The sequence below is a fragment of the Paroedura picta genome, chromosome 1 (genome assembly GCF_049243985.1).
Source record: "Paroedura picta isolate Pp20150507F chromosome 1, Ppicta_v3.0, whole genome shotgun sequence".
NCBI lineage: Eukaryota > Metazoa > Chordata > Lepidosauria > Squamata > Gekkonidae > Paroedura > Paroedura picta.
In genome coordinates, this window is record NC_135369.1 from 97,114,692 (window position 1) to 97,138,820 (window position 24,129).

The 24,129-nt window shown below is 44.5% G+C and overlaps 1 protein-coding gene across 3 annotated transcripts in view; it reads right to left on the bottom strand.

The window, feature by feature from the left end:
• TIAM2 (TIAM Rac1 associated GEF 2) overlaps positions 1 to 24,129 on the bottom strand; it is a 127,136-nt gene that overhangs the window by 60,213 nt on the left and 42,794 nt on the right. For all 3 annotated transcript variants that reach the window (XM_077348938.1, XM_077348928.1, XM_077348947.1), the window contains 4 exons: positions 22,632 to 22,736; positions 21,815 to 21,893; positions 21,152 to 21,244; positions 17,460 to 17,720 (listed from right to left, as the gene is read on the bottom strand). In XM_077348938.1, coding sequence (XP_077205053.1) covers positions 17,460 to 17,720; positions 21,152 to 21,244; positions 21,815 to 21,893; positions 22,632 to 22,736 — 538 coding nt within the window. The remainder of the gene's footprint in view (positions 1 to 17,459; positions 17,721 to 21,151; positions 21,245 to 21,814; positions 21,894 to 22,631; positions 22,737 to 24,129) is intronic.

Below are 24,129 nucleotides of genomic sequence, written 5' to 3' on the forward strand. Positions count from 1 at the left end.
CTCCCAGGAATTGTGTTTAATGTAAATATGTCATTTGTATTTTATTTAAGGAGCTCAAATATGTAAAAATAATAAAAACGATAAAAACAGCAGGGAGTGACACTTATTTCTGTAGGTCACACATATTTTAGCTTCATATACCCAGACATCCAAAGACCTAATGCATTTTGAGTTTTACAGGTCTTCTCTCGAGGTCAGTATTAAGCACACACAAATATAGAAGAATCAAGAAGAGCTCTACACAGATCCTTAAACAAACCCGGCAACCACAGGACACACAGTAGAAAGCCATGGTTCCTTAAAGGAACCTTGGAGATGCTAAATGAGAAGAGATGAATCGGAGTAAAAAACATTCAAATCAGTAGAAAGAACAAGTGAGAAGCTGTGGGAAACACTGTTTTTAAAGCTTGCAGGGGCTCAATTTGGCTTGGGTCTATAGCACAGGGGAGGGGATTCTGCCCACCCCCCCGGGCCATGTTCCTAAGCCAACCTAACTCATTTTTAAAAATGTCTAGTGTAGTTTGGCTCTAAGTCAAACAGTTAAAAGAAACACATGGTATCAACAAACAAAGACATCTTGTGCTGAGCTGCACACATGGTAGTTATTTCGGTCACACTAGTGTGAAGAGATAACTATGTCCTTTTCTGCAAATCAGGGTTAGTCAAACTGCGGCCCTCCAGATGTCCATGGACTACAATTCTTATGAGCCCCTGCCAGCATTCTGGCATGGGCTCATGGGAATTGTAGTCCATGGACATCTGGAGGGCCACAGTTTGACTACCCCTGCTGTAAATATATCCACTTGAAGAGAAACATTCACCATAAAAACAAACATTCTGAAGCAAAATTTAAATGATGCAATGCAACAGCACGACAAAGGATGCTTGCAGCACATGCTTTCAAATCCATAGTGACAGTAAGGAGAAGTTCTCAAAAGTTGTCTAAAGTTCTCAAAAGTTGTCTCTCAAATGGTTTCACATTTTGAATGCTGGAGGAGCAACGAGGAAAAGCTTGATATAAGAAATATCACTACAGAGCAATGGTGGTTTCTATGAATGGAGAATAGTTCATATTATATCAGGAGTTCTTTGTACTGCCAGGTTTGATCAGAGGACAGGCAAGGCTCCAAATGTTTTGGAAAAGATGTTGCCAAATCCTTCTGTTTTAAGCATTTCTGGAACAGGGCCAAACCTCAGGAAGGTGCAGAGCACTGGTGGTCTCAGCATTCTAAGTATTTACTGGGGAAAGACTGAAGGAGTGGCAAATGGAACTGCCCTGCATGCTGAATGGAAACAGATGTTGAATGAACGCTAACAATATTCCCTTAACATGCATCATTAGTAAAGTCCAAAGAGTTCCACCAGAGATATGCTTTTTCTTGTTCTGTTATTGTGTTATTTCGATAAAATACCTATCCAAGGTTAATTGGATACTTTGCATTACTCATTTGTTCAGTAATTCAGAAGCAAGCTTTTTGGGAAATGTAATGGAACATAATATATGGATCTAAATAAAGTTTCAAGTATTCATGGCAAATTCATTGATTCATTACTTAGCTGATTAACTTCATACAATCTCAGGAGAACTGTTAGATCAAGTAAAGGCCACTGAGTATGAAGCAAACTGACCACAAATAACCAGACTGCCCCTCCTATTTCCTTGGAGAAACATAATAGCTGTAGGGTTGTCAACTACCTGGGTTATGACCAGCTCATTGGGCTTCCAGAGAAGGGCTGGCATTGTTTACTTAGGCGGGCAGGTCAACTATGACTTTTATTCAAAGATGTGAAGTTCCAGTAACAAAGCAATAGGTTTAGCTGATGGCTTCTGCTGGTTTGGACTGGCCACAGACTGCCCAGGTCACAAATGCAGAAAGAACAGCACTGACAGAAGGCTAACCTTACTAACTCACCTGTTATTGAGCTAACTGTCCACTCATTTGTTCCCTTGGTGCAGAAAGTTGTTGGCATCATTCTATGTAACTTGAGGAGTTGGTAAATATGAAAAAAAGATCTAGCAAAAGGTATTTAAGTGAAAGTGAACTTAGGCAGATGCTGAGTGGGTGAGCAGGAAGGGATGTGCCAGTGGGTGAGCAGGAAGGGATGTGCAGGAAGGGATGTCCCGCCTTTGGCGGGACACTCCAGCCTTTGGGGGGATTTTCCCCAAGTCCCGCAGCGTTTTTAAGATGTCCCGCAGCATTCTCCACTAAAAACATTTTTTTAAATTATTTTATTTATTTATTTTATTTTTTTAGCAGGCAGCCCAGCAGACAGGCTGGGCTCAGGAGGACCCCACACAGGCCCGGGCTCCAGGGTGGGGCTTGCATGGTGCCGCCATTCCCGCCAGCTGACGGTGGCCACGGGGCCCTGGAGGGCAGTGGCAACGCCTCGTAGAGTGCAAGCCCTGCTCTCGCGCTGCCGCCACCACCACTTTTGCTGCCTTCTTGGACCTTGTTTGGAGAGCCCGCCTGCTGTCACCACCACCACTGCTACTGCTGCCACTGTCACCCCACCGCCGCCCCTCTGAGGCCAGTCAGGGGTGGGGAGGGAGGGGGAAGAGGAGGGAGGAGGAGAGCCCGCCTGCCACCGCCGCCACCGCCATTGTCTCTGTTGCTCCGCCGCCACGCTTCTAAGGGTTGTGGGAGGAGGAGGAGGGAAAAGCCTGTCTGCCGCCGCTGTTGTCTTCATTGCCCCGCCGCCATGCTTCTAAAGGCCGGGGGGAGGAGGAGGGAGGAGGAGAGTCCGCCTGCCACCACCGTCCTGCTGCCACCCTTTTTAAGGGGGGGAGGGGGAGAGGAGAGGAGGGGGGCCTGCCTGCTGCTGCCGCCGCGGTGGTAGCGTGTCCCACCATGCAGGGTCAGTGATCTGGTCACCTTATTGTATACCCAGGGAATTTCTGATCACCACTGTGGGATGATAGGTGAATTTCCTCCAAGCCAGGCTGGATACTGAAGATTTTTGGTGAGAAGGGGGATCATTTGGGAATGAAATTGGGGTTACTGTGGGTAGGCAGGTAATTGTGAGTTACTGCATTATGCAGGGGGGTGGACTAGATGACCCTAGAGATCCCTTCCAATTCTATGATTCTATGATATGGAAGCAAATTTTTTAAAATCCATATCCTTTCACTGTAAGTGATATTTAAGATAAGGTCACACCTGTTCCTATCAAGCAAAAATGGAGGGTTGCTTTACAAACTGTCTTATATAAGCAAAGCATTTCGTATTTTTAAATGACTGAGTTGACAGATGGTGGCAGGCAAAGACATAGGAAGCTGTGAAAAAACAAAAAGCAAAAGCTTCAATCACAGTTTGAAATCACCTGGGGAAAAATTAGTTTCCTGCTCATTCAAAAGATTGCATTTCTCTCTTCATACACCTATCTTCTTAGTTCTACTTTTAGGGCAGTTCACGTCTTGGGAGTGAAAAATATTTCTTTCTTCATACATACACACATGGATGGAATTATCCCACCATGCTGACCCCGCCTCCCCATACACAATAGTTCTGCGAGGTGGGTTAGGCTAAGGGAGAGAGTATAGGTATTTTGTCCGTGTTTTGTAGATATCTATTACAGATATTGTAATCACCATATATTTTCCCTCTTAATAAAATGTTAAGGGGTGTTGGGGTGGGCTCAGTCCGTGATAGGGAGGGCCAACAATTGGTCCCTTGGCCCTGGACTGTATTCTTGGATACAACAGGCTTTGCCACTAGTTATGACATATACATATACTGGATGTATGGTAAAAAAATGTCCTGACTACTTGATATAGATAAGTGATATCATTCTGTAATCTGGATAGACTACACCAGTGGTCCACAACCTTTTACAGGCTGTGGACTGGCGGTGGCGGGGAGGGCAATTGCCCGGCCATGGAGCCGGGGCATTTTCGCGCATGCGTGAAAGTGCCGCGCATGCACGTTTTCAGCCGTGCATGGCGCAAACGCGCATGCGCAGCCCTGCTTCCCTCTCCCCCGCTCCCACAAAAAGATGCTTGCCGGGCCGCAAGCTAATAGGCCACTTTTGCGGCTGATTTGCTTGCGGCCTGGGAAGTTTCTTACTGTGGGGGAGGGCGGGGAGAGGAAGCCACGGGCCGCTGCCAGGGCCTTCATGGCCCGGCACCGGTCCATGGACCGGAGGTTGGGGACCCCTGGACTACACATCTAGGTTTTTTCACAATGCAACTATAAGGACATCAGAGATAATGCTGGATCAGACCAATGGTCCATCTAGTCTAGGAGAGGTCACAGGGAAGCCTACAAGCAAGGGCCAAGAACAACAGACTAGGGATGAGCACAAACAGCATTTTTGCTGTTCTGTCTGTGGCTCAACCATGAACTGAATAGGTTCATGAGGCATTTAAAGTTTAACCCCCTGCTTTTTCTGCTCCCTGTGAAAGCAGCAAGGAACAGAACCAGAAGGTTTAAATAGTTCCAAATCATTAAAACCAAACTACTGAGAGGAAAGTCCTGCTGCTCACCAAATGACTGTGAGCCATTTAAACCCTCTGGTTCTCCTCCAACCACCCACCTTTAAACCATCAGGTGGCAGGAGAATTTAAATGGCTGAGAACTAATTAACCCTCTTTTTTCCCTGCCACTGCAAAGGGGGGGGGGGCAAAATCATAGGGTTATTTTCCCCCAGAGGGCATTTCACCCCCTTTCTGGCTTTCCCTGGCCAACAAAACGAAATGGGTGTAATGCCCCCTGGAAGGCACTTTCTAACTTCCTTTTCCTGGCCATGGTGAACTGTAGGCAGCAGAAAGGTAGTGGTGGGAAGAAATGTCTCATGAAGGTTTTCTTCAATCAATGGCTAGAATAGTGCTTTATTTTTTAACAAAACGTGCAATCTGAGTTGCTAAAACATGAATATGGTTGGTTAAAACATCAAATTAAGACTTGGAAGACCCAGGCCCAGACCCCTCCCACTAGCCATCAATCTGAAGGATGAGTTTAAGGTAATCACTTTCTTATCAAAACCTACTTCATTGGGCTGTTATGAGGATAAAATAGGAAAATGGGGAAATCATGTCTGCCACCCTGAGCTTCCTGGAGGAAGGACAGAATAAAAATGAGGTGCAGGCTGAGGAAGCCATACAGGCTGTAATATTCCAGGGCACAAACACAGGAAGACTGTTGCCTTCTGTGTGCCCTGCCAGCAATGTTTCTAGACACATAGCAAGAGGTAGAACACTAGACTGGTCACCTACAGAAAGTTACTTGCTTTGGAGCTGCTCTGCACATTAATCACCATCACCATCTATTGTTGTTGTTGTTGTTGTTGTTGTTGTTGTTGTTGTTGTTATTATTATTATTATATTTGTTACACGCCTCTCCCCAGAGGCTCGAAACAAGCTACAGCAGATAAAAACCCCAGTAAAAACCGATACAATCTTACAAGTCAGACAGTGAAGCTAGATCAACTAACTGCCTGAGAGTCTCACAAATTCATGCAGCAGAAATTAGACTGGTAGACCATTGAAATGAAGCCTGGGACAAAATCACACAAGGCCAAAGGATAAAATCAATAAAACGATGCATTCAGTCAATTTAAGCTGCTTGCACTTGTTTCGCTAACAAGCCATTAAGATAACATGAATGAAATGCAGAAACCCTGTAATCTGATAAATGTGACCAACCCGCTCACCCAGATTAATTTTGAAGAATTTCCCATTTCCCCCACTGATAGTAAACATGGCCTGCCTTAGTGGCTCTCATAATTAGAGAAGCAATTTTTAATCTCTTTATTATTATCTATTCTAGAGGACTATGTATTCCATAATATTTTAATATTATAACAAAATATATGGAGATTAACACAAATTACCCACAGGTACAATGAATCTGGTAGATGGACACGTACTCTAGGAATGCTGGCCTGTAATATCCAGCTAATGAGTGATAGCCCTAATAAGTGATAGCCCAATATGATGAAAGCTCAATAACTTCTGTTTTACGACATGATCTTTTGTATGCCAGCCATCAATTTAACAGCATTTTAAACTGAACAGAAACCCATGAGAATGAAGCCCCTAACTATACTAAAAATGTTAACACCTTTTTTTAAGTCTCTTTAAAAACAACTGTTTTGTGACTTTTTGTTTTCAGAGACCAAGATCAAAACCCTTTCACTTAGTCAAGCACATGAATCACTTACCAGTGACCGTTTTGATAGAATTTTAATAGCATCTTATACAATTTCCTATAACAAAATGTCAGAAGTACCAAGGCCCAGAGGAGATGTCACTTGATAACTACCTAATTCATTCTTTTAAACAAACACACTGAAAGTAATATTTGCAAGCAAAGCCAGTATTAACGTAACCTGAAGTGAAGACTCTGCTACCACCTTCGCCCATATGTCTCCTCTGCCACCAGCCCACGCACCCTTCCCTTCCTTCTTCCTTGAAAGCAACACACCTGGACTTCTGGCTGGGAAGAGGATGCAGTGGTGCACAACTGGTGCTACTCACAAGCAGTACACAGCAGTGGTACTCCCAGCCACATACCCCACTCAGGAGGAGGAAAGCCTGGGCAGGTGGGTCATATATGGACAGTGGGAGAGATTCTGCATGGGTAGAGGAAAGGGGGTACATGAGCTGAGGCAAGAAGAGAGGTATGAACAGGGGTCCTGGTGTGCTCAATGCCCCTGAACAGCCAGAACTGGCCTTCTTTGGCATCTTTGCTTTTTATTGGACTGGCTGGAATGAGGGGGAGATGTGCTTAGCCTTTCTTCTTCTAGCTCTTTTTCCAGACAAAATAGCTCCCATAAGCTCCTTCCCCAGACACCTATAACTTTCTCCTCCATATGTTGGGGAAAAAAATTGTAGGAGAGCAATTCTGAACAGGAAAATAGCCAAAGAGGAAACAATTAAGCAGTCAATTACTCTGCTGTTCTTCCAGTCAAATCCATGGCTTTTCATAAACAGAAAATTTGAGGGTGACTGCCATGTAAAATCTTGTTTGACTTTGTTTGCAGTTGAGTCTCTCCATTAGTCTCTTGCCATTGCTGGCCTGATCTTGACAGATCTCAGTGATGGCTGTGGTTAGTATTTGCATGGAATTCCAGAGTCACTATGCCAAGGAAGGCAATGGCAAACCACTTCTGTTAGTCTCTGGCCTTCAATGCCTCTTGCCAGGGTCTCCATGAATCAGCTGAGAGTTGACAACATTTTATTTCTTATTTCTTTCTTAAATTTGTATTCCACACTGTCTCATGTGATTCAGGGTGTATTTTACACACATATAAAGGTTCATTTCACAAACATTATACAGAAAGCAAATTCAAGCAATGTGATCTAAAAGGCGGCCACCAAATCATATCCTTCTGGCCCACCTGAAATCTCAGCAATCAGGGACTGAGAAACAACAAAGAGAAAGCATTAAGAGTAGGAAGCAAGGGGACTGTGGGCTCAAGAGCCAAGCTGGGACACTAAAGGACAGATTAAAAATACAAGATGTTGGGAGCTCTGCAATCAGAGCATTTTTAGAAATGCAATCATCAGGCACGTTGGGGCCTGAATATTATTAGGATCATGGGATCATTAAGCTCCTACAATGCCATTTCTCTTGTTTGAAATGCTCCTAGAGGGCCTTTATTTGCCCAGCTGTGGCAAGGTACAAATATTTTCCCAGTGAGGTAAACAGCAGCTCATTGGAACTGTTTTGGCTTGGGGAAAATTGCACAGGGGCTTAACCCTCCTGCTAAGCTCTAGGACCCAATTTCTTAATTATTATTTATTCATTCAATCTGTTTCCTACCACTCCCAGACTAACTGGCTCCTAGCAGGTTACAGAGTAAAAACCCCAAAATAAAACCTCAATTAAAACCCACCTTTACATTCCCCTGCAGAAAAAACAACCCAGTCCTCCTTTTCCATCAGCTCAACAGCCCCCCGCCCCGATGCACCATGGAAGGGATGTAATAAGGGATGGTCCATCTATGTCAAGAAGGGGCCCATAGATCTACTCTGCGTCAGACTCAACAAAATGCCTGGTGGAATAGCCTGGGGGCCAAGCCCAAGAAGGAAAGGAGGAGGGATTTGGGAATGCTCAGCCTGGAGAAGAAGAGGCTGAAAGGAGACATGATTGCTCTCTTAAAGCATTTGAAAAGTTGTCACTCAGAGGAGGGCAGGGAAATGTTCCTGTTGGCAGCAGAGGTTAGGACCCAGAGTAATAGCTTTAAACTACATGTAGAATGGTATCAGCTAGATATAAGGATTTTTTTTTCACAGTCTGAGTAAACTGGCAGCCTAACAAGGTAGTGAGCCCCCCCCCCCCTCACTGGGGGTCTTTACGCAGAATATAGACAGGTATTTATCATAGATGCTTTATTTTTATTTATTTTTTATTTATTTTCAAATTTTTAGACCACCATTCCCTGGTGGTTTATATGAATCTAAAATCGCATAAAACAATAAGATCCCAATAAAACCCAAGATGTCAGTAAAAACACAACAGCAGGATTAGACCACTAGACCATACCCGTCCCCAGCTGATTCTGCATTGAGCAGGGTGTTAAACTAGATGGCCTGTATGGCCCCTTTCAACTCTACGATCTTATGATTCATTTTGCCTACAGCCTTGGGATGTGTGATCATCTCTGAACATAAATAAGGTTTCCAACAGGAAATAAACTTGCAGTTTGGCAACTGCAACAGCCCAAATAGGCCAATTTGGCCTGAGCTTGTCATGGTTTGGAAGCTAAGCAGGGTGGTCCATTGGCCAGTACAGGATGTGAGATATCCAAGGAACACTGTGGTTGCTTTATGGTGGAAGACAATGGCCAACAACCTCTGGTTATCTCTTGCCTTAAAAACTCCATGGCTGGAGTTCTTGGCAATGATAAGACTCACACACCCTTTTCCTGCTTTCTGCACTACTGACAGAAATGGAGGTAAGCAATGACTCATGTGCTGTTCAATAACTCAGAACACTTTACAACAGGGATCATGATGGCATTTGACAACTGCAGGATTTTTAATCACATACAAATCACTTTTCATATGAAAAGCATGCTTGAAGCTTCAAGAAACTTAAATGCAGATTCTACACACTTCATATGAGTGATAACAAATAGCAGTTCAACATTCTTTACATGTTTAGTTCCCAGACAGCTTGACAGGTAAGTGACCAGCCTCTAAAGGTAAATACAATAAATTGTATTAAATGCTTACAAAATCATAGCTACGAGAAGAACCAGGCAGTCCTATGGATCAGTGATGCCAAGAGCAGCCTGGACAGTCCTGAGAAGTCTGGGTTTGTCAGACCTTGTCCTATTCTGCACACAATAGATAATGCACTTTCAATGCACTTTATTAGTAGATTTCCCTGTTTTGCACAGAAAAATCCAGCTGCCCAAGCATATTGAAAGTGCATTATTCTATGTGTGCAGAATGAGCCCTTGAAAGCTAAGCAGGGTCAGCCATAGTTGATACTTGCAAGAGACCACTAAGGAAGACCAGGATTGCTGTGAAAAGAAAGGTGATGGCAAACCATCTTTGCTCATCCCTTGCCTTGCAAAACCATTGCGGGGTTGCCATAAGTCAGTAGAAAAATAATTGCACTTAATTATCCTTGTAATAGGTGCCAAACCATTTTAATAGTACACTTAATTTCTGGTATTAAGCAGAGAGCTTGTATGAATGCTAACCACACTCACATAATGTGAGGGGAGCACTGAACTGGATAGCCCTTTTTGGGAATGATCTACAGTGCCAAGAAGTATTCCCTCTAAGGTGCACTAGCCTGAGTTACCACATAAACTTTAGGGCTGGACTGCACAGATTTTTGTCTAAGCACAAGAGACCTCACCCTACCCCCTTTCCCACAGCAAATCACACCCTGCAAATTTCCCTTTCAAGTCCAGTTTGGTGGGGGAAGCCGGTGGGTGGTCTCCTGAGCGAAGTTTGCATCTAATTCCACACAGTCCATCAGCAGCACCATTGGAGAAAAGGCTGAGCTAGGTGGAAGCCTGCATTTTGTAAAGCTTTGGGGGGGGGGGAGTCCACATCCATGTGCACTGGAAGTCTATGTGCACTGGAAGTGCAGGCAAAGGTTGGGGGGATGGCAGGGTTGCCTTTCTGGATTCCAGAGGGGGTTTTCCCATTCAGGTAATGTACTGTGCTCTTTCTTAACCAATAAATTAATCGACCACATCAGGAATGCACTTCCCAACTGGCTTTCCTCTCTCCAGCCTGTGGGATTGAAGATAAAGGAAAGGGCTCTGCCCCTGGCCAGGCTTTTAGGAGTTAACTGCAGCTGGCAAGGGATGGATGGAGCTGCAAAAGTGGTTCCCCTCCCTCCAGTTTAACTCTTTTCTCTGCCAGCGATGTGATGAAGTGGCTTGGGAAGAGAGAGGGAACACTGGTCTGCTAGGCTCTCAATAACTGCAGTAGTACACTTTTTCCTGTGAATTCAAATTGGAAGCACACCTCTTCATATAACCAGAAAGGTTTACTTAGAGTGTGTAGTTTCCCATCTAGGACATAAAGCCAATAGGCTGTTTGACTAGAAAAAGACAATATTTATTGATATGATCAATATTTATGATTATATCAATAATTAAATATCAATAATTAAATATGAACAATATATATTAAAACAATATTTAAGTGCAGCAGCTATATATTTGCACACATCTGTAAACAGCCCGTGGCGCCACGGGCGCCACGGACTGTATAAAGGAGTAAGGGGTAGTGGGGAGGAGTTAGGGCGGGACTGGTCCGGGATAAAAACTCGGGGGGGGGCCAATCAGGAGCCGCGAAGCGGCTCCTGATTGGCCCCTCCAAGTGTCAATCCCGCCCCAAGCAGACAATGGGGAGCCGCGCGAAGCGCGGCTCCCCATTGCCTGCTACACTCGCTCGGAAAATGGCGGCCCGCCTGGTGAGAGCCTCGGCTGGGGGGTGGGCCGGGAAGCCTTCTCTCGGCCGGCGGAGCGGCCTCGCAGCGTTGTGGACGCTGTAGGAGCTGTAGAACCCCTGTAGGAGCTCCAAGCCGGCACGCCCACGAAAGCTAGCAGAAAAAAAAAACCCTGTAGGAGCCTTTCACAGCTCCAAGCAGCAGAAAAAAAAACCCTGTAGGAGCCTTTCCCAGCTCCAAGCAGCAGAAAACAAAACCCTGAAGGAGCCTTTCCCAGCTCCAAGCAGCAGAAAACAAAACCCTGAAGGAGCCTTTCCCAGCTCCAAGCAGCAGAAAACAAAACCCCTGTAGGAGCTCCAAGCCAGCACGCCCACGAGATGCAGCAGAAAAAAAAAACCCTGTAGGAGCCTTTCCCAGCTCCAAGCAGCAGAAAACAAAACCCTGAAGGAGCCTTTCCCAGCTCCAAGCAGCAGAAAAAAAAAAACCCTGTAGGAGCTCCAAGCCCACGAGAGGCAGCAGAAAAAAAAAAAACCCTGTAGGAGCCTTTCCCAGCTCCAAGCAGCAGAAAACAAAACCCTGAAGGAGCCTTTCCCAGCTCCAAGCAGCAGAAAACAAAACCCTGAAGGAGCCTTTCCCAGCTCCAAGCAGCAGAAAACAAAACCCTGAAGGAGCCTTTCCCAGCTCCAAGCAGCAGAAAAAAAAAACCCTGTAGGAGCTCCAAGCCGGCACGCCCACGAGAGGCAGCAGAAAACAAAACCCTGTAGGAGCCTTTCCCAGCTCCAGGCAGCAGAAAAAAAAACCCTGAAGGAGCTCCAAGCCCACGAGAGGCAGCAGAAAAAAAAAACCCTGTAGGAGCCTTTCCCAGCTCCAAGCAGCAGAAAACAAAACCCTGAAGGAGCCTTTCCCAGCTCCAAGCAGCAGAAAAAAAACCCTGTAGGAGCCTTTCCCAGCTCCAAGCAGCAGAAAACAAAACCCTGAAGGAGCCTTTCCCAGCTCCAAGCAGCAGAAAAAAAAAAAACCTGTAGGAGCTCCAAGCCAGCACGCCCACGAGAGGCAGCAGAAAAAAAAAACCCTGTAGGAGCCTTTCACAGCTCCAAGCAGCAGAAAAAAAAACCCTGTAGGAGCCTTTCCCAGCTCCAAGCAGCAGAAAAAAAAACCCTGTAGGAGCCTTTCGCAGATCCAAGCAGCAGAAAACAAAACCCTGTAGGAGCCTTTCCCAGCTCCAAGCAGCAGAAAAAAAAACCCTGTAGGAGCCTTTCGCAGATCCAAGCAGCAGAAAACAAAACCCAGAAGGAGCCTTTCCCAGCTCCAAGCAGCAGAAAAAAAAACCCTGTAGGAGCCTTTCGCAGATCCAAGCAGCAGAAAACAAAACCCTGAAGGAGCCTTTCCCAGCTCCAAGCAGCAGAAAAAAAACCCTGTAGGAGCCTTTCGCAGATCCAAGCAGCAGAAAACAAAACCCTGAAGGAGCCTTTCCCAGCTCCAAGCAGCAGAAAAAAAAAACCCTGTAGGAGCTCCAAGCCAGCACGCCCACGAGAGGCAGCAGAAAAAAATTAACCCTGTAGGAGCCTTTCGCAGCTCCAAGCAGCAGGAAAAAAAACCCTGTAGGAGCCTTTCGCAGCTCCCAGCAGGAAAAAAAAAAAAAACCCTGTAGGAGCTCCAAGCCGGCACGCCCACGAGAGCTAGCAGAAAAAAATTAACCCTGTAGGAGCCTTTCGCAGCTCCAAGCAGAAGAAAAAAATTAACCCTGTAGGAGCCTTTCGCAGCTCCAAGCAGCAGGGGAAAAAAACCCTGTAGGAGCCATTCGCAGCTCCAAGCCGGCACGCCCACGAGAGCTAGCAGAAAAAAAAACAAACCCTGTAGGAGCCTTTCACAGCTCCAAGCAGCAGAAAAAAAAAAACCTTTAGGAGCCTTTCCCAGCTCCAAGCAGCAGAAAAAAATTAACCCTGTAGGAGCCTTTCGCAGCTCCAAGCCGGCGCTCCCACGAGAGCTAGCAGAAAAAAAAAAACCCTGTAGGAGCCTTTCGCAACTCCAAGCAGCAGAAAAAAATTAACCCTGTAGGAGCCTTTCGCAGCTCCAAGCCGGCGCGCCCACGAGAGGCAGCAGAAAAAAAAAAACCCTGGAGGAGCCTGTCGCCGCTTCAAGCCGGCGCCCTGGGAGCCCCGGCAGCCGCGCACAGCGCGGCTGCTGGTGGCTCCCTGCCCTCATGGCCCCAGAACACAATGGAGCCGCCGGGAAAGCCGCAGAAGAACAAAAAAATGCAGAGGAGCCGCCGCAGCCCAGCGCACCACACCTGGTGCTCCTCGGCAAAAACTACGAGACGCCGAGGAGCCGCCGCCCGCCTCCTCTTTCAGGTAGCCTGTCCCTCGCTCTGTCCCTCGCCTGCCGCTCGCTCTGGTCCCCACCTGCTAGCGCCCATTGTCTTCTTCATACAATGGGCTTTTTTACTAGTATAATATAATGTGTTTAAGACTTATCTAGCCACTGAGGGTGTTGAGCCCCCCCTCCCCCCGTTTCTGGAAGAAGCTGCTCCCTTCTCCAAATGGGTTAATGTTCTGGTTGTGCCTCCTTACTGGGAAGCTCAGAGCAGTGATTCATAGAGAGATGCCACAACAATGTCCTCTAGCCACATCTCCGTATTTACAATGATAACTTAGGACAGGTCTACAAACTGTAAAGACACAGCAGAGTCATCCACTTTCAGAGGCAGCAAAGCCTAGAGCAGTAAATCAGACAGATACAGTGCATTAAGAGATCACAATAACAGGCAACTCTTCCATCTGGTCCTGGTTTGATTCATTTGGACAGCCAGGCTACCCCAAGGGTTTCTCAGGAGTATTCCTTAAAGGCCATCTTCTTCTATTGAAACCTGCCCTGATATGGCCATCCTAGCAGAGTTACAATCTCCTAAGCAGTAGAAAAGAGCAAGGGACAGACAGTGTCCTAAGGTAACTGACATCCATAGGATTATTTATTATTTCTTTATTATTACATTTCTATACCACCAATTCCCAGACCAGCCGGCTCATGGAGGTTCACAACAGAATATAAACATAAAAACACAAGACGGAAAGATAATCATACAAAATCCACAGTTTAAAATTTAGCAAAGATGGCAGGCACACAAATTCGTACAAGACCAAAATTCCTCACTCATCCATTCCCGGCAGTGTCAATCAGATGTAAGCTGGGGCAATGGATGACCACAGGAGAATCCAGATGCCACCTGATCTTATAGCCCCGTATTTAGCCCGGCCTCAACCAAAAGCCTGATGGAAGAGCTCTGTCTTGCAGGCCCTGTGGAACCCAGAGAGCTCCAACAGGTCCCTCAGCTCTTCCAGGAGCTTGTTCCATCAGGTAGGGGTCAGGACTGAAAAAACCCTGGCCCTGGTTGAGGACAGGGATCCTCAACAAATTTGTACCCACAGATTGCAATGCCCGCCCTGTGGGGGGCGTAAAAAGACAAGCTGTCCCGTTGATAAGCAGGACCCAGGCCACATATAGTTTTAAAGGTCAAGTCAGGTTTAAGGTAAAGGTAAAGGTATCCCCTCTGCGAGCACCTGGGTCATGACTGACCCTTGGGGTGACGCCCCCTAGCGCAGTGGTCCCCAGTCACCGGGCCGGGGCTCCCTCTCCCCACCCCACCCCACAGTCAGAAACTTCCCAAAGCGGCCGATTAGCTTGCAGCCTGGCAAGCTTCTTTTTGTGGGAGGGGGGAAGAGGGAAGAGCGACCACCAGCGCATGCGTGCATGCATGGGGAGTGCCGCACATGCGCATTTGCACCATGTACAGCCGCAAACGTGAATGTGCGGCAGTTTTCACAGTGCGTGCGTACGTGAAAATGTCGTGCATGCACGTTTGCAGCTGCGCATGACGCAAACGCGCATGCGTGGACCAGCCGCACATGCGCAGACCAGCCGTGCATGCGCAGCAGCTGGATCACCCTCCCCCCCACCGGTCCACAGCCTTAAAAAGGTTGCAGACCACTGCTCTAGCGTTTTCATGGCAGACTCAATACGAGGTGGTTTGCCATTCCCTTCCCCAGTCATTACCATTTACCCCCCAGCAAGCTGGGTACTCATTTTACCAACCTCAGAAGGATGGAAGGCGGAGTCAACCTTGAGCTGGCTGCTGGGATCGAACTCCCAGCCTCATGGGCAGAGCTTCAGACAACATGTCTGCTGCCTTACCCCTCTGCGCCACAAGAATCAGCTTTAGTAAGGTGTAATTCTATGTGGGATGGCACTATTAGCTGTTGTAGCTCCCTGCTGGCAATTTTGGGATAGCTCAGCCTCTCTAATGCAGTGGTTTGATAATTGGATGGAAAGAAAAGCTGTCTTGGAAGCCAGACTCTCTTTCTCTCTTAGCTTAACCTAAATCACAGTATTGTAGGGATACAATAGAAGAGGGGACAAGAATTCATTCTGAGATTTTTACAAGGTTATGGTAATTTATGCAATAATCAAACGTAAGCTAGCTCACAACTTAATGCTTTTGGCTCACAAAGTAGATTTTTTGGTCACAGAACTCCAGAGCTTAGAGCAGGCTTTCTCAATCAGGTTTTTGTGAAACCTGGGGTTTCTTGATGGCCATGGAAGGGTTTCCCAAACAGGTGGGAGTTAATTAATTTTTTATATTTTAAAAAAATTGTTAAATATTTACTGGGTGATATGATGATGTAGGGTCATGCCAACCCCCCCCTCCCAAAATAGCCAATTATGGGCCTGTAGGGGAAGGGCTCTGAGTGGGCATGTACACAGCTATACTTCCCAATGACATTCTGTACACTTGTGAGGTTTCTTGACATTTGAAGAATGTTTCAAGTAGTTTTCAATGGTAAAACATTGAGAACGGCTGGGCTTAGCGGGAACACTGGTACCAACCTAAACTGAGTTACACCTTTCTATGCCAATTGACTTCAGCGGAAACAATGTAACTCTGCAAAAATGGTAGTGTCTAGGGAAGCAATGTGGTATACGCCATAATTCTCATCAGAATCCTTTATGTCGCAACTGGCAGAGGCCAGTCCTTTAGTGTACAATTAAATATTTATAAATCAAATTTCACATGGAAATTTTACAAAATCTGGCAATGTCACAAATCTTACAATTTCAGTTTTTGCTCTGGAGGAAAACATTAGTTTCTAGCTCTCATGTGCTGCATTTTCCCCAACCCACCCCATCAAATTGACAGGATAGAATGGAGTCTGCATGGCAAACTGATACCTATTATTTCCCAAAGCTTATGCCCTTGTTCTTCATAACTTACAATATCCTTGGGAAATGATTTAAATAACCTTTAATTTTATGACATTACTGTCTCAAACAAATCCTTCTATCACCATGTTCTTTGAGAGGGAGTAACTAAAATCCCAAACGCTGTTCATAGAAGCAGGATCAAACAAGTTCAATGCTCTATCCTCAACTGTTTAGATCAGTGGTCCCCAACCCCCAGTCTGGAGATTAGTACCAGTACCGGTCCATTGATCAGTTGGTACCGGGCCGTGGCTCTTCGTCGCCCTCCTCCCCAGCTGCTGCCTCGGGGGCTGCCCTGCCACTCTGCTGCCGGCTCACCTTTGGTGCTCTCCAGCTGGTGCCAGCTGCTGCTGGCAGTGCCCCCCCCCCCCAGCGGGCAGCGGGAAGTCAGGGGTGCCGATGGGAAAACAAGTGGAGCAGGGGCTCAGGTGGCGGCAATGTCCCTCGGCAAAAGACTACCCCCTTCGGGCCTTGGTAAAACTGTCAAGTGTTGACAGGCCCCAGTGATATAAAGGTTGGGGACCACTAGTTTAGATGAAAGCAAGACATACTGATCTCAATGAAGCTGACTTCTAAGCAACCGTGTTTCGGATCAGAAGGCTTTCCTCAAGTATTCAAATGCTACCCTGGCAGTCTGGTTTTTGTTAAGGAACCCAGCTAAACTAGTGTCATTCCTACAGAGCTGGCTATGAAATGAAACTGAATCCACATAGGCTGACTTATAGGCCATAAAAGCCTGATCTTTTGGTACCAACTCTGCTTGCACAGTTCAGTTCCTCCTGAACCACAAGGGTGCTTTCTCATCCCACAGTTAATTGTGCAGAGAGGCACCTCCGGAGCTTGTGTCTGTAATGTTAAGTGAATTTTGTCGACAACATATTAAAAGAACCATAGTTGTAAAACACATCTTTCCTCAGTGTGTTGACTGTTGGCAAATGTTTTGCATGAATTTACCCCAAGAGTTTTTAGTGGACTGCTTACCTATATGGCAACTTGGTTTACCATTCTAGTCAACTACATTAAAAAAAAACTTCAGTAATTTATGTTTAAAAATCTACAGGCATTTGAGATTTAACTTTTTTAAAAAAATTGGAATTGCAGGATACTTTTTAACAGAAACTGGCTTGATAACTTTCACAATTCATTTTAATATTTTTATCTTGAGAGGGAACATTAATACTTTGATTTCAATGCTTTAAAGAGATTTCTTGTTAAAATAATCACTCATTTATTTTTAAGGCTAGAAAATTACCATCTCTTTCTCTCTGTGAAACATTTAAAGTCTGAAAGCAAACAGCTCTATAATGATAAGAACAAAAACATCAATCACCAGCAGCATCTCACCATTTGTAGTGCTCTTTTTGAAGTTATCCAGAAATTCTTCCAGGAGCTGTGACTGGTTTGGAGGGGGCAATAAGTTGCTTGCTTCCTTGGAAATATCAGCATCTGATCCCAAAGTACATAATACACTTTTATTGCCGTTGTGACTTGTATTCAAAGTGAGAGTTACACTTTTCTCAGAGAACAATTCCCCCATCTGTCTAAGGTCAAGGTCAGATACAGATTCTCCATTTATAGTCAAGATTTCATTGCCCACACGCAAGCCTGCGAACATGAGAAAGAGAAAACACAAAAAAGACTCAGAAGGCACTATACTAGAAAGCTCTTAATAAATGGACACTTTGGAGGTCACTGATTCATTGGGTCACCACAAGTCAGAATCAACTTGATGGCACACAACATACACACACAGAGATGCGCACACACGCATACTAGCAGGCAAGGATAATCATCATGCCACACCACAACATAATTGTTCACACAATTTCCTTACAGTGACACCTGGAGTTCACGGAATGTACTTAAGTGGGAGTCCAAACATATACTTTGGAAGCAATTCTAAGTAAGTCTAGTCTAAAGTGAGTTCCAATTTATTAAACAGGGCTTATTCGCAAAATAGTGTTTTTAGGACTTCAGCTTTGTCAAGGCTCACACTTGCCAACTGAAAATATTTTTGTTTTTAAGATCAGCCATGAAAACAGGATGGGGTAGCCATCTTAGACTACTGCAGTTAAAAAGAGATTTGTGGCACCTTGAATACTAGAGAATTTATTATGGCATAAGTTTTTGTAAGACTGCATTGTCAGATTAGTGTGATTTATGCCACAGTAAATGTCTTAAGTCTTTCGAGTGCTCCAAGAGCTTTCCTTTTAAAACTATGGTCAAAGTTGTCTTTGTACCAAACAATTAATTTGGTTGTAGCTTAACATCTCATTTGGGCCACCAAATAAGCAGTAGCTGGTGTTAACATGCTGTGCAGAAATGAAACAAACAAGTGAATGAAACAAACAGGCTTTTGGTTGAGGCTGGGGAAGAAAAGCTGTCCTGGGGAGTCCTTATCCATTGTTGTTCCTCTATATATTTGTAAAACAGCCTAGGGGGTGGGACGTGTCCGGCTGTCCAAGTTAGAATAGGGCCAATCAGGGTGCAGCCAGCTTTGCCCTGATTGGCCCTGCCCCTGCAGCTCCCGCCCTCTGTCCCTGGACTCTAGCCTCTTTGCTCTCAGATGCCTCAGTGCCTGGAGCCAGCAGAAGGTCAGGGGAGAGGGCCCTAGGCTATGGGTCATGGTGAAGGTCTTCCTAATGAGGACCTCTTGGCCTGCTAGGCTTGGCCCCCTGATGAGGGCCTCCTGGCCTGCTGTCTGCCTGCTAAGGAGCTCTGTCCCAGCCCTGCTAACGAGCTGCCCAGCCCCCACCTGCCTCACTTGACCTGGCTGCGAGCTGTGGCCCAAAGCCACCTTAAGCTACCTGGCAGGGGAGGGGACCCTTTCAAGGCCCATTCTTAGGAATGGACTTTGAAGCTAGTAAATAAATCTATGAACTGGAGGTCCCGCCAAGTAGAAAATCTATTCAGTTGTACCAGAGCACGGATGCAGTAATGATAGGTGATCCACTGACTGGTGTAGGGGAGGAATGGGGCTCAGCCATCTGATGGAAATTTTAGATTGTTTTTGTATTTTACTGGTGATTAATTGAAGGGGGTTTTATGGCAACTGTATTTTATTATTTTATCTGATGTAAGCCAGCCCAGGCCAACTATGTCGGGAAGGGCAGGATATAAATTAAAATATTAATAAATATAAATAAATAAGTATATCTTCAAAAAGTAAGAGTCAGCAAGAAAGCTTGGCCATAATGCAAGATTGTATTTGATTCTCAATTTGTTCTGTTTAAAGTAGTAGCAATGCTTAAAATAAAATTCATGGAGAATCGACACGTCAATAGGTCAAGATAAAGGGATCGTATCACCACATGCTGAAAGACATCCACTGGCTTGCTGTTTCCAGGAACAATTCAAGTGCTGTTTTTTACCTTTAAGGCCTTAAATTACTTGGGGTGCCTCTTCTTGTATTGTCTAACCAACCAGTTTAGATCTGCTTTCAAAACTCACTCACCTGCAGAGGTGGAGTGGCAATCAGAGACAGGGTTTTTTTTAGTGGTACCAATTTGCTTGTGAAATGTCCTTCCCCTTGAGGCTCCTGGTGCCTGTGTTACTACTCTTAGGTCAAAGCATCTACTTTTGTTCTAGATTTTTAATTAAAGGCTGGGTATAAATGAAACAACAAAGCATATAAATGAAGAGTATGAAAGAAGAAATAAATATTAAGACTGGTTGATCTTGTTAACATTTAATTTTTATGCTCTGCGGGTACCAATCTGTTACAGGTCCCTGGTCCCAGGAAATATGCCTGGCCAGGGCTTTTTTGGCACTGGCTCCAACATGGTGGAATGAACACCCAGGAAAGCTGAGGGCCCTGACAGAGCTATCAGCGTTCTCCATGGCCTGTAAGACAGAGCTTTTCCAACTAGGTTGAAGATGAGTTTGGTTGAGGACAGGTTCTTAAGATCACTGGGTCCCTCACTAGATCATCAAGCAGACACCCTGGTGGTTGTTTGTAGAGGAGAGAAGGGAATTTTCACTCTCTTGATGTTTTATTGGGGTGCTGATTTTAGGGGAGAGGGTTTTATATTGGGGGTATGAATTTCTTGTAATCCACCTTGAGTTTTGGAGAAAGGCGGGCTATAAGCTGAATAATAAAACTGATTAAATAAATAAAATAAATTACACTCTCTCTCAACCTAAGCAGACAGTCAGATTTCTTTGTTCATTATATTTCTAATTACTCAACAGGGCCCAATTTTAGAGACTTTACTTGGCTAATCTTAACATGTAATATCATACTGCAATCCAGTGATGTAACTATCCATACTGTGACTACCTGATGTTGACCAGTCATGTTGTACCTATGCTTGGTTTATGTGTTCCTATAGCCCACAAGCGGCTGGAACCTTTGACCTCTCTTATTTATCTATTTTATTTATATACCGCCCTCCCCAAAGGCTCAGGGCGGTTCACATTCCCTTATCACATTCTCTTATCAACTTCTCTCTGTTGCAATTCTTCCTCTTTCTTTCCTCCCTTTTGTGACTTTGTCTCCAAAATAATTTCCTAATTTAGCATCTGAACAAGTATGCACTGACTCACAAAAGTTCACACTGAAATAAATTTTGTTTGTTTTTGCCACTGGAATTCACTTTTATTTGTAGTAACCTTGAAATCACCGAGTTCCATGTACTGTTCATTTACAGCCAATGTAATGAAGTAAGGCAAAAGACACAGCTAAGGGATAATTCAGTAAAAACATTTTCCACACACTGGTGTTTATTGTCATGTATAAAAACCTTTAAAAGATTGTAGAGTATACACACATTTGGAGACACTACCAACCACAGTTTCTCAATGACAACACACTCATCAAAACATTTGTGTGATCTTCATATATAGCACTAATACCACCATAGGGCAAGCCTGTCATTTTGTTTAGGATGCCACAAAGAAACACCAACAACAAATCTGATAATATGGGAACACTGCGGCTGACACAAGTCAGGAATTCACAGAGGAATTTGCTTTTTGTCCAGTGCAACATCTACATCTTTAGAAGACAACACCAGAGGAAAAGAGCTAATACATACCTTCTTTGAAAGCCATCCCATCAGGAAGAACATCGCTTACAAATATCTGGGTTAGATGTTGGTGTTCATCAACTTGTGCCGTGACTGCAAATCCTAGGGGAAAATGGTCTTTCAATTTTTTGTGCTCCCTTAAAAAGTTCTTGATACACACAATCTCGCAAAATCACCTATTTGGCAAAGCTTCCCCCATTGTTGCATTATGGGGGGAAATCCCATTGTATATTACTACTAAGACACATCTCTTAAATCTCATGAATAGTTCACATGTGATAAAGTGGCTAAACAGGACTGCGGCCAATCATAACCAGCAGAAAATACTGGCCAACATGTATGTTCCCCATGTTCCTCTTCACTGCTAGATAGGTGATTCCTGAATTAGCAAGAACCATGTGGGTTAAAACAAAAAGCAACAATTCACACAAGACAGCAAGCTACTGGAAGTTGCTGAAAATCATTTCTCATGACTTTTGCCTTCAAACAGCAAGCAACTTTCCACAAAGCACAGTGAAGCCAGGGGAGTGGGGAATCCAGCCTCTGTCTCTCTCTCTGTCAAGAGGCATTGAACCCAGCCCACTTGCCACCTGTAAACCAAAGAGAGAGAGAGAGAGAGAGAGAGAGAGAGAGAGAGAGAGATGCATGCACTTTGGAAAAATATAAACTTACCAAAATCAGTTACACCTTCATTCTTAGTAAGATGCATATGGTAGACACTTAAAGGAAAGATTTCTATTTCATCATATATCTACAAGGAAAGAAAAATCCCATTTGAATTTGAACCATGAGACATGCACTTAGCAGTCATGCCAAATCATATCACTATTAAGACTGGTCCTGTCATTAAGGTGAATGAGGAATTCACTTCAGATGACAGATTCTAGGCACTACTAATGAGTAGCGAAATATCAGTGGTGTTCAATTTAATGTATTATTTAATGTATTATTAAAGAATTGCAGCCACTGGTTATTAAGAGCCATGTAATTAACAAACTCGAACCAAGTTATACCAGTTAGATGCATTACGTTCCTCTTACTCTAAGCAAAGCCCCAAATGAAGTCCGGTGGACAGGTTTTGAATAAAATCACTCTTAACATGCTGCCACTAGTCCATGGCATTCTGCATTATCCAGAATTGTGAGCTAATGAGCTGTAGCGTTTAGAATATTGGACTAGTACTGAGGAAACTCAAGTTCAAATCCCCACTCGGGCATGAAGTTTGGTGGATAATTTCAGACCAGTCACTTTCTCTAAGACTTAACTTTTCCCACAGGACAGTTGTAAGTACAAATTGTGAATCACATACTCCCTGGAAGAATGGCAGGATAAAAATGTTTCAATCAGTATTTGCCATTATTGTTCAGAATACAAGGATATATTTGTTCTTTCAGGGGCCTTATATTCATCCGGGCTCTCGTAAATAACACACAGGTATAAATAAGTTATTTGACCAAGAAACTTCAAATCTTTACATCATGCAACTTGCCTGGTCTTGTATGTATTCATACATTTCAGGAATATAGTGCTCGACATTTTCATCAATAAGCCTTCTAAGTCGTAAACCATAATGTCTCGGTTCCAGTTGCTTAATCTAAGAGGTAAAAAGAAATTTTTGGGACTTAGAATTTATTTGTACAAGACCAGAAGTCATACATAAATATTTGTTCAAGTTACACAAAGGTAACCTTCAACAAGTCATTTCCTAAATAGCCTCCATAAATAAATAAACGTAGCTGTACAATTTTCATACCAGCACAGATTTGGATTGCTTCTAAAACCCCCAAAGATTTATAGTGTTATTTCCTGTGTATAAAATTAACAGAGCGGTAGGATGTGTAAATAAATTTTAAAACTTGTTCTCTTCTTCCTCTGCTTATGCAGGCATCCGTTCATTTCTACAGATTTCCAAAATGGCATCATTCTACTGAGTGATGCCTTCACATTTGATGCATAAAATGCATGTGTGCCTGCAGGCTGTTAAGAGAAGGGTGATGTGTACAGGCTTGGCTTTTACTGCACTTTTTACTGCAATTTCATCTGAGATCGTGAAACCACTGACTCTTTGCAGCATGTGGTTACATCCAAGAAGCTAAACACTGGAAGAGCGAACATTTCCCTTAAGATATTGGCTTCATACCTTGCAGGGGCTTGTCCCTCATACATCTGGAATACTACTAAGGTGGCACTGATTTTGGAAGTAAAATCAGTGTTGGTAGTAGCTCAGCATACAGAACTTGCATACATTCGGACATTTATTTGCTTTCTACCCAGCAGAATTACCAGCCACAATGCTTTCAGCTACATATTTAGCAAAACTTAAAATTGTGATTCTTCCAATTTATGACACAGACAACTAGAAGGAGAAAATCTAATGAAACAGAGTACAAATAAATATTTTTAATAAAACATTTCATCAGATGTCAACTATCGTCAACAAGACTTATTGGATACCACGGGCGAAGCCCGTTGTCTCCAAGAATACAACGGGCACTAGAGCTTGGCAGTGGGAAGAGGAAGGGGAGGAGTTGTCCAGTCTGTAAGGGCATGGGGTTGAATGTTGAGGCCTACTGCACAGGGTTGTTGTGCAGATGAAACAGGAGACAAAAGAGCCAGTTTCATCTGCAGAATAACACTGTGCAGTGGCCTCAAACCTGCAGAGAGTTGCAAAGAAGAAAGACACATGGCATGGCTGTGTCTAACCCCCAGCCAAAGCAGTATTATAAGTGAAAATGGGCTTTTCTGTGGCCTCCCTGTCAGCCAACTGTTTGGCAGAAGTGGAATGTCTCCCCCTCAGAAGGAAGGCCCTCAGACTCCCCTGCGTTGCTCTTGGAAAGGCCTCCCTCCCCCCAGTCAGGGCCTGTCGGAGGCTCCTTTGCAGCAGGCCTGAAGGGGGGAGGGGGAGGGGGAGGGGGAGCACTCTGCAGCCTCCTGCCAGCTCTGTCAGGGTTCTGAGGCAATTTGCAATTGGACATGACAGTTAGGAC